This window comes from Hevea brasiliensis, chromosome 3, assembly GCF_030052815.1.
Source record: "Hevea brasiliensis isolate MT/VB/25A 57/8 chromosome 3, ASM3005281v1, whole genome shotgun sequence".
In the NCBI taxonomy this organism is placed as follows: Eukaryota; Viridiplantae; Streptophyta; class Magnoliopsida; order Malpighiales; family Euphorbiaceae; genus Hevea; species Hevea brasiliensis.
Window position 1 is genome coordinate 33,248,749 of NC_079495.1, and position 11,263 is coordinate 33,260,011.

General features: G+C 30.2%; 1 protein-coding gene across 1 annotated transcript; it reads right to left on the bottom strand.

Moving 5' to 3' along the window:
* Positions 1–7,249: 7,249 nt before the first annotated feature.
* LOC131178667 (probable receptor-like protein kinase At5g24010) lies at positions 7,250–10,172 on the bottom strand. Its single transcript, XM_058143987.1, has one exon. The coding sequence runs from the start codon at positions 10,170–10,172 to the stop codon at positions 7,554–7,556; it is 2,619 nt and encodes an 872-aa protein (XP_057999970.1). The 3' UTR covers positions 7,250–7,553.
* Between the last annotated feature and the right edge of the window lie 1,091 nt (positions 10,173–11,263).

Below are 11,263 nucleotides of genomic sequence, written 5' to 3' on the forward strand. Positions count from 1 at the left end.
AAATCACAAATAAAAACCTTATAATCCAAGTGCAATGAGTGAATGGGCTTTTTATAAATTATGCATAACTTTGTTAGAAAAAGTAAATAAAAATATTTTAATAGCAAGACATTTCACCAAGAAATGGCAGAGAGAATATACACGCAAAACTAAATAGGAAATATGTAAGGGAATAGTTGAAAGTAGGTTAACAACCTAGTAGTTCTGTTGTTGTAAAATCAACAAGTACACGGATCGTACAGTAGTACAAAAGATGTCGTTCCCTTGAGGATTGTGACAATTACCCAAATATGATTATATAGACAATTTAGACTTATGATTGTAGGAAAAAAAGTAAATAAAGAGCAATAAATAGTAATCTAATAAAAATGTAAATGCAACTAAGTATAGCAAGCTAAAACAAATAAGTATCAATTAATTGAAAAGGTAATTCTAGAGTTAGAAGTTAACAGTCCAATTAACCGGATATCTCTCCAATTATTTCAACGAAGGGACATTATATTTTTTAAGAAAATTAAATCTAAAATCTCTAAAATTCTCTTTAAAGTAATAAAAAAAGTATCCTAACTAAATCAATTCCTACTTTTATGACTCTTTGATTTAATTAAAACCCACTAAATTTTGCAAATAATTTGTAAAAACACTCTCACAATTTCAATCTATCTCAAGATACAAAACTGTAAGTTCTAAACCTTACTTTTCCATCATTAATTTGCACTTTTCAATTCATCAATCAATGATTTAAAACATAACTTTAAGAGGCCTAAAACAAAGCATCTATATAAATAGAATGAAGTTGGTTTCCAAAATAAGTTCACCTAAAAATGACAAATGACACTCTATTAGCTTTTTTTCATTTGTCAATACCCCATTTTATTATTACAACAATTTAATATAACTTTTTAATTTCTTAGTGCTTAATATTTTTGTCCATTTTAATTATTAATAAGAATTAATATGCACATATTAGATGAAATTTGTTAGTCTTAATATTATTACTAATTAATATGTGACTTTTAGTTTCTTAATGCTCAACATAAAAATTTAAATAAAATTAACATATATCGAATTTATGAATTATAATAGTAAAAAAAATACATTTTTATCATTTCCAATATGTACATATTAAAATAAATAAAATTCATTAATAATAATAATAATAATAATAATAATAATAATAATAATAATAATAATAATAATAATAATAATAATAATAAAATATGTATATTTTTATATTAGTTATAATCAATATGTACATATTAAATAAAATTTATTAGCTGTATCTATTGCTACTAATTAATAGGTGACTTTTTAGATTCTTAATTTTTTAAAAAATAAATGAAATTAAAATATTTTTATATCTATATATTATAATTGCAAAAAATACACTATTATAATAATAATAAATAAATAAATATTTACATTTTTATTATTAATAACATTAATATGTATATATTAAATAAAGTTTATTAGTCTTATTATTACTAATAATTAATATGTGACTATTTAAATTTTAATAATTAATATAAAAATTTAAATAAAATTAATATACATCAATATTTATGAATTATAATTGTAAAAAATGTAAATTTTTATCATTAATAATAATTAATATATGTATATTAAAGAAAGTTCATTATTTTTATTAATATCACTAATTAATACGTATTTTTTAGTTTATTAATACTTAATATAGAAATGTAAATAAAATTAATATATATCTATCTTTAATTTTAATGGATCTTATTCTATTTATTTTACCTATATTATCATTAATTGTTAACTACTAATCTGTATATATCAAATAAAATTTATTGGTCCTTACTAAATTTATGGTAATATTATTATCGCTAATACTTATTATGTGACGTTTCGATTTTCTAATTTTTAATATAACATATCTATAAACATTATAAAAATAGGTTATGAAGCAATGCTACAATATAAAAATGAGTTATAATATGAAGATAAATAGGCTAATAATAAGTAAAATGAAATGTAATTAGAGAATATAATGGGATAGAAAAAGCCATAGTCAGGGCCAGAGGGAATGGGGGGCTACTGGCGGCCATGGCTCCCCAACCCTCCTAAATTTTCTTTAAGTATATATATATATATATATATATATATATATATATATATATATATATATATATTTTTAGTTTTATCATATATTTAATAATTTTTTATGATATTGTATCCTTTTTTTTTTTTAGTTTAACTATATTTTATTGTGGTATTTTTTGAATATAGGTAACATCAACTCCTTCAAAATATACAAGCAACGAATATAATTAACTGTTTTCTAAATTAATTATATATAAAAAATTTATCAATTGCGGGAGCTAAAAAATTATTTAGTGAGATCATTTATCTAATCAGTCAATAAATTAGTCAATTTTAAGTGTGTGTATATATAATTTTTAATCACAATTAAAATTTGAAATAATTGCAAATAAAAAAATTAATTTTAAAAAATATAAATTTTAATAATAAAGACATTTTATAATTATTTTAGTACATTCAAATATTGATATGATAATTACAAATTAAGAGTATTTTCTTCTTATATATACATATGTTACCTAATAGAATTTAAAAATAAAATATTTTTATGTATATTTCAAATTTTTAAATATTATTTAAAATATGAAAAACAAAATTTTATAAATAAATTATATAAGTTTTTTAGAAAAAAAAAATTATATGGTTAGTTGAACTCTGTTTTATATATATATAAATTCAAAATATAAGATTGATACTAATTTTATATTTTATATTAATTTTAATGAAAATTTACTAAAATTATTAAAAATAACAATATATATATTATGCATATCTAAAATTTTTTTATACAGTTGAGTGGTTCAAGCGATAACAATAAATAATATGTAACTTTATCACTATGTTGCCCCCCTCAAGAAACATTTTAGGGCTCCGCCCTTGGCTATAGTCACAAATATATATTCATGAATGAATACCATATAAAATTACTATTAAAAAAAAATATACTAAATTTTAATAATAAAAAGCCAATATAAATTTAAAATAATTATAAATCCCCATAATCATTTTGAAAGTTATAGTAAAAAAAGAATGTGAAGATGATAAACAAAATTTTCTACAAATATTTACAAGATATATATGTTCTTAAAATTTAATTTTTTTTTATATTTCTAATATTTTTTTCTAAATTTAAACTCTATATTTTTATTATTTAGTCTAATTAATAATTTTTAAAAATAAAATATATCTTCGCAACGCGCAAGTAAGTGTTTAGTGTAAATAAGTCACAATGAATAGAATCAAAGTACAACTAGTCATTTCATTAAACCAAATCAGATTAATACCATAAATTAAAATAGAGTATTATATCCCAACTCTTAAATTTATAAAAATCTACTCACTCATGTTCAAATTATAAAATTATTATAAACATGAAAATAAACCAAAGAATCAAAGAACCTATATGGAGAATCAATCTAGATGGTAAAATCTGGACTGAATCCAATTGGTGCATAGGAAAATGGTGGCTTCTTTTGTTATTGTTCTTCTCTTCTTCAAAGAAAACATAAATTTTTTAAAGGTTCTCTCTCTTTCCAAATTTAGCAAAAACTATGAAGGAGATTCTTATGTACTGTCATATTCAGCCCTATTAGGTTAGAGAAACAGTACAAGAAGAATTTATAAGAGCAGAATTCGTGTAGTCCATGTTAGCATTCAGGGTAACTTACATGACTTGTGTAAATTTAGTTTTGTCATTACATGACCCATGTAACTTTTTTGGCATATGCACCTTACAAACTTCGTGAAACATAAGTCTTACACAAGGCAAATGTATTTGCTTAAGATGTCTTCACACGGGTAGAAACATTGATTGTGCTTTTCTTCATGCTTCTGCATGGCCAAGCTAAATTGGAGATTACACTGCTTGTGTGTCTAGAAACACTGCTTGAGTTTTGACAACTTTTGCATTATACTTTTGCATTTACATGACTAAAAACACAACAGTATTAAAACTCATGTAATTTTCTGTTTTTCTAAAACATGGAATTCCCCACTGCTTTTAGGCTTCCTAGACTTCCAAATCTACTCTTTAATTGCCCTCTACATCTTTTAACACCTTAAAAAAACAATAAATTATTAAGTTATAAAAGTAAACTAAACTAAGTTAAAACTCTACTAAGAATATTTATAATTGTTGTGCACTGCAGAAGTGTGTAAACTGCAAAGTAATAAAACAAACACACAAAACACTAATATTTACGTGGTTCACCCTCTCCACATAGGACTACATCCACGGGCAAACCATCTTTTACTATTTTCAAATAAATAAACATCATTACAAGCTCAAACTATACTATCTATAAACCTAATTACACCCAAGAGAACCCACATTACATCAAACTGCTCATAGTAAATATATTAGTTAGTCCCTCTCAATCTCCTCTAGACATAACCCAATATATTTACTATTTTAACTACTACAACACAAAAGGTGTCTTCAACTACATGAGTAAGAGCCCTCTTACCAATGACAAGAATTCATTCCTCTTAAATTCTATGTCCTTTCTCCACCTTAAACCGAAGTCTCTCTTCACTGCAATAGGCAAAAGTATCAATGGGCAGAACCAAATCTGCAGCAATTGACAAGGCCTCTCTCTACAATGAGCAATAGCCTCACTCCATGAGCTGAAAGCCAAATAACTCTTTCCACTATTATCCTATTTATAGTGTTAATTCCCTCAATCTTAATCTGATTAGGAGTCCCACTTAATTTAGGAATAACACTAAAATAAGAGCTCTACTTTATATAAGAAATATTTCTCTATCCTATTAATGAATATTTCTCCCACTCAAATTAGGAAAATGTCTCTTTAAATCCCACAAGAATTTTGAGTCATAATTCTAATAATAATAACTATTTACAATGGCAAAATACGTCCAAAAATTATCCTAAAACCCTACAAAATGTGAATGCATTAAGTTCCAACAAAGAGAGGAGGAGTTAAAAGATATAAAAGGTCTCTCTTTTTATATTATCTACAAAATTAATGATTTGAATTCTAATAGTCATTCGATAACTTGTAAAAAAATTAAATTAGTTCAATTCTTAAATGAATTAAACATGTGAACACTTTTAAAATGTAACTGGAAAATTTTAATATTATCAAGGGTCACATTCTATTAAAAAGCTTTGATATATATGATGTAAAAATTTATTGTCTATAAAATTAATGATTGGAATTTTAAAAATCATTTAATAACTTGTAAAATTTATTATCAGAATTTTAAAACTCATTTCATAGCTTGTAAAAAAAAAATTAAATTAGTTAATTTCTTACTTAAACATATTCAACATGTGGACACATTTAAATGAAATGTAACTTGAAAATTTTAGTATTGTCAAGGGTCATATTTAATGATGTTAAAATTTTTGAAATGCCACATGAAATGCCCGTATTTAAGAAAAGTAGACACTCCACTTGACAATTTTTTTTAATAATCCTTTTTCATACCTCAGCTTTATAATATTTATTTATATCGATTATATAAATGTGATGCCAATTATACAAATGAACATTGATCTAGTTTTACAATCATCCATATGGACAAGGCTAAAATGAGATTGTATTCAAGCTTTCATATATGACGCACATTTATTCAACAGGTAAATGGGTGAGGAGGTTAATATTTTCACTGTAGGGGTGGGATACATTACTAATGAGTTTTAACTTAATGGTATGGAGTTGTTCATATTGTCGTTATCTCTTAAGTTGAGTTTCAATCGGAGCCAAACGTATAAAAAAAATAAAAAAAAGACATGTCCATACAGTTATGGACATAAGGATATGATCAATGCTTGAATTTTTTCCAAAAGCTTGATTGAGTTTTCTTTTTTTTCGTTTCATCAAGGACTCGAGCTTTAGATGAATTTCATCAACTAAAGTGAAATCATTGGCACGAAACAATAATCTCACTTGGAAGATTTCCCAGCTGCTTCTTAGTCTGAAGAAGAGGAAAGCTCCAGTTGGGAAGAAGAAGACAGAGAAAAAGGCTCTTAATGTGTAGAAGAGAAACTGAATGAAGCTAGTCCCCTCTTTTGTGCAGCAAAAGAAGTACGAAAACAAAAAAGAAGGGTGGGTTTCGCAATCCTTGCCATGATTGGAGAGGGAGAAGAGAAATAGTAATACGTACCGTTGTCTGTGACAAGTAGAAGAACAGTGATAAAATATGTCCAGTATTCTCTTCCCTATCTTGCTTCTGCTGCTCCAAATAGAAAAGGAGTCTCTCTCCGATGCTAACTCAAGTGAAGGGGAAAAGATGGATCGATTAATGGAAAATTTATTATTTAGTCTATGTATTTTAATAAAATTAATTATTTAATTCATTTATTTTGAAAAATATATTATTTAATTCTTTATTTTTAATTCATCTAATCCTCATTATTTTAGAGCAACTTTTCTATTAATCAAATTAGTTTAAGGACTAAATAATAATTTTTCTTTAGTAAATTATTTGCTTTTCTTTTTCGACAGAGGATCAAATTTGCAAAAGGTTCAAATTGGTCTCTCAAATAAGTTTGAATAGTCAAATAGGCCTCTAATATTTTTTGGTTAGTTGATTTAAGTCTCAGATGGAGTTAATTGGACAAATTACATTTTAATATTAACTCAATTAAACTCAATTTCAATTATGTGTTTTCATGAGACGAAATAGACATTCATTTTAATTATAAAAGTTACAAATTAGCTCCTCAGTTAACTTTTATTTGATGTCAAGTATGTCCTGGTTTTCAGTTACAGTCAATTGGAACATTCACAGTGTAATTTTAGCCAAAATGAAAACTTGAAAAATTATTTATCATTCCCTTTTGCCCACCTCTCTCTTTAGTGATGACAACCACCCACCTCTCTGTTCCTAATTAAGAATCCGTTCTTTTTGATCGTCCACTTGGCCAAATCTCTCCTCCATAAAATCCAAGCCACCATCTAGAAAGAAACTAGAAAAATTTCTTCAATCGCTAGACTCGCAACTCAGAAAAATCCAAAAAATACAAACAACAAAGCATGTCCATCAATTACCACCTACATCTCGCTCCATCATCGAAATAGACATAAATTGTTGTCTAATAGAGCACTAGCACCACCTATGTAGGACTCCTGGGATTATATGCAGCAGATATGAGAATTATGAACAATTCTTCCCCATTTTAAAATTAAGATATAATATAAATGCTGAATTCTACTTCCAATAATCACACCTGATTCTCATTTCTTTCCGGCAATTTACAGCTAATGATAAATGAGTAACTTTACCGAACTAATCTCTGAACTTTCCAACAGCTTGAATAAACAAGAGTACCAATATATGCTAATAGATGGTCTAAAGGTTGCAAGGATACTATATAGTAGACCAGTGATCTTTATCTTAGTACATAATACTGGAGTCATCTCCAAAATTATAAGAGCTCAAGTTCGATTCCTAGTTGAAGCGAATTATATATATATAACCAAAAACAATATAGTAAGCAGACACTAGACACTGGTCATCTAAATGTGTTGATTGTGAAGATTATCTGGGACCATCATAATTGATTGGGAGGAAAGGAACTTCAAGCCTGAGTGAGCATCATCGGCAATGTGCACAGAGTCATCTTCACGGGGGAAACTGTTATAGCCCAGACTCATTACAAAATTTGATGAAACATCTGTTCTGCTGTCCTCATATGGTTCTCTGGGCACTGGAGTTTGTTGCAGCCGCAGTGCATATTCTAAGTCCCAGTGCACATCAAGCATTGTAGGTCTGTTAGCCCCTTCTACCTTCAAGCACTGCTCAGATATTTCACCGAACTTTCTCAATGAGTGAGGATTAATCTGACCAGCCAATGAAGGATCAATAATCTTTTCTATTTCCCCTTTCTTTAGCCAAAACATCCCCCATTCAGCTAAGTTTATTTCCTCTCTCCTGGTAGAGTTCACAATAGGAGGTCGAGCACAAAGTATTTCAAGAAGTACCACACCAAAGGAGTAGACATCCGATTTATCAGTTAACTGAAGAGTTCTCACATATTCAGGATCAAGATAACCGAAGCTTCCTATCAGACCCGTTCTGCAATGGTCTGTATTAGGAGGGCCCGAACGTGAAAGACCAAAATCAGCAACTTTTGCCACATAATGTTCATCAAGCAAGATGTTTGTTGACTTAACATCTCCATGAATGATTCCCCAATCAGAACCAGTGTGAAGGTAATGAAGACCCTTAGCTGCACCTATGCAGATTTCAAGCCTTTGCTTCCAAGTCAATCTAGGTGGCACAGATGCAGTGTTTGAGTTCTCTTTCCAGGTGTATAGCTGCTCTCTCAGAGTCCCCTTTTCCATGAATTCATAAACCAGTATCATCTCAGATCCTTCATAACAGTACCCAATCAAGGAAACAAGGTGACGGTGGCGAATTTTGGATAGGACCATAACTTCAGTCTGGAATTCTGGAAGGCCCTGGCCATGGCTTGAATCGCTTCGTTTAACAGCCACCTTCATTCCAGTGGGAAGAGTTCCTTTGTAAACTTTACCAAACCCACCCTCACCAATCAACAATTCGGTGTCGAAGTCCCTAGTAGCAGCCTGTATTTCAGAGAAAGACATCTTTAACTTGAGATTCAAACTAGGAACAGGGAAGGAATTGACAGTTGTTTCCGTTATCAAACTGTGAGGCCTCCCTCCCCCAGGAGGAACATCATCCTTCAGAACCAAAGCTACAACAGGCTTAGCTTTCTTACGTCTCAAAACAAACAGGAACAAGATTATCAAAAGGGAAATCAAAACCACACACCCAACTGACAAACCAATTACAAGAACAAGATGTTTGCTTGGATGTCCGAGATGACCCAAATTCATGCGTGTGTTTGTCAAAAACTCCATAATCTCCACTCCATTTAGAAAGGCTTTTTTCATTTCTGAATCATTGTTAGGGACTATACTGAAGTTTATATATCCAGAATCATCAGATTCAATGACATAATCAGCAAAAAATGGAGCTGCCAAAGTAGCGCCATTAACTTCGGAAGAATTAACGAGCTGGCTGAATTTTGTGTAAATGTATAGATCAAACTTCAAAGTACCAGGTGACTTACTGATAGTGTCGCAGAAGTGAAGGCGAACGAGATGATTAGTTTTCTTCCTCACATTGAAACGCCAAGTTATATAAGAATAATTTGATGCCACACTACTATCTATGCTCACTTCTTTGCAAGTCCTGTACACAAGGTCTGGGGTCATATCTTGAACCACCGTCGCTCCAGGAGCATGATTAAGCTTACCAGAATAAAAAGCACAGTTTCTAGCAGAAGACCCTGGAAGTAGGTAAGGATCATCCCCCACCCAGTCCCTCCAGAATGGATCATTTGATATATTAGTATTCTGTCCAACATCGATCCTATAGAGTGTCTGGAAAGCATGGGACAGCAAACCATGGAAAGTACCATTTCCAGTTCCTATGGGTGGGACTGCAACGGCATATTCATCCTTGATGAAGTCCTGAGGAAGAATAAGGACTTCCAAGGCATTAAGAAAAGCAAAAGACGTCTCTGTAGCAGGTATGAAGTAAATTCTAAGCTTTTCTTCATTTATAGTGAGCAAGAACTCTTTGATCACTGGTAAATGGCTAGTGTTCTTCACACTAAAATTAGATAAGAGCAAGAATTTTGAAGTGGAAACACTGAATAAAGCCTCAGAAAGATTAGTTCCTTTAGAGCTGAAAGCATAGAAATGAAGGCGTACTAAGTATGTGCCATTATCAGTGATTGTGAGCTCATAAGGTGATGGCTGCCTGAAAATTCTTGCGGTTTGATAGAGAGGAGAAGTGTCTGCAGGTAATCCTGAATCGTTGCTGATAGAACCACCATTTCCTGTAGAGAAGTAACCAGAATTTTCATCACCAGCGAAAGTCCGGCCATCATTAAGACTAACAATGGATCCTGATCCACAGTTTATGGAGTAATTAGTAGCTGAAGTGCAAGTAGATGAAAGAAGTAAAAGAGAAAGGAATTTGATGAGAAGGGGAGGATAAAGAAACTTTGCCATGGAAATTTGATTTTTGCACCAGTGGAAAAAGAGAGATGTCACATGTGTATAGCAGCAACTAAGAGAAAGTGAATGGCAATTATTAAGCATAGCCGCCCAACCAACTTGCAGAATAATATTCCAATAGAAATTTCGAAGAAAGACGCATGTTTGACTTGGTTTTTCTGCATTTGGTCCTCATATTTGCTTGAGGAAATTATCGGCTATCCTGTTTCAGATATAACGTATATCTTGAATTTATAATAAATTAAATTTAATTAATTATTTTTCATTTTGCAAAAGTTAAAAGCTCTTCTCTAATTTCTTAATTCAGATTTAGTGCAAAGTACAAAAGTAATCCCTTTTCGACGTAATAAGCACGCAAAAAGCATAAATTTTAAGCAATTTATAAATTTTATTCAATTACTATTGTTTTTTTAAATTTTCTCATATCTACGTAATTGTTTTCGATTTTGAATTTTATAGGTTTTTGCTTTTTAGTTCAGTTTAGTTTTTAAGTCAAAAACCAATAAAAACTGAACCCAACTGAATTACAAAATAGTGTCCTTTTACCCTCCCATATATGTATATACAAGGTAACCTTTGTCCCTTCAGTTATTTTCCACTTCCCACAAGCCAAAGGTTCAAATCCCTTTCATAGATCACACCTCCTCAGCTCCTCACCATCTCACAGTCAAGTCAGCCATCGTCGATCGAAGCTCCTCCCTCTTTATTTCTCATTGTTCTTTCCTCGGCCATGTCTCACCTCCTCCCGCATGTCTCACCTCCTTGCCATTGCATATTCCTTACTTTTTGACCCGAGTCCCAATGATGCTCCATCCTTGGCCTTTACATGCCTAACCTGCACCTCCACATTGAGTAGGGTGGTCTGTGCCTCTAATTTGATGTTACATTTAGTGACGCTTCCTCTGCTACTGTCTAGAGATCTCAAGGTCTTTGGGTTGGGACTTGGGTTTGTTGATCTGTGTTCTTTTTGCTGCGTTTGAGATTTGGGTTTTTTAGATTTGTGGTTACTTGGCATATTGGTACTTGGTTTGTTTAAGGTTTTGTTCTTGTTTGTCGTTGAAGATTTCTGTCTATTTTCTGGGTTGTGATTCACTCATTTGTGAGTTTTGGAAGTTTTGAATGTGTTTGTTCAAGATTTATGTCGATTTTCTGGATGATTCACTAATTTTTTGTTG

What these genes read in the sequence shown, in the direction of transcription:
- LOC131178667 (XM_058143987.1), bottom strand. Translation starts at nt 10,172, where the DNA reads ATGCTTAATAATTGCCATTCACTTTCTCTTAGTTGCTGCTATACACAT.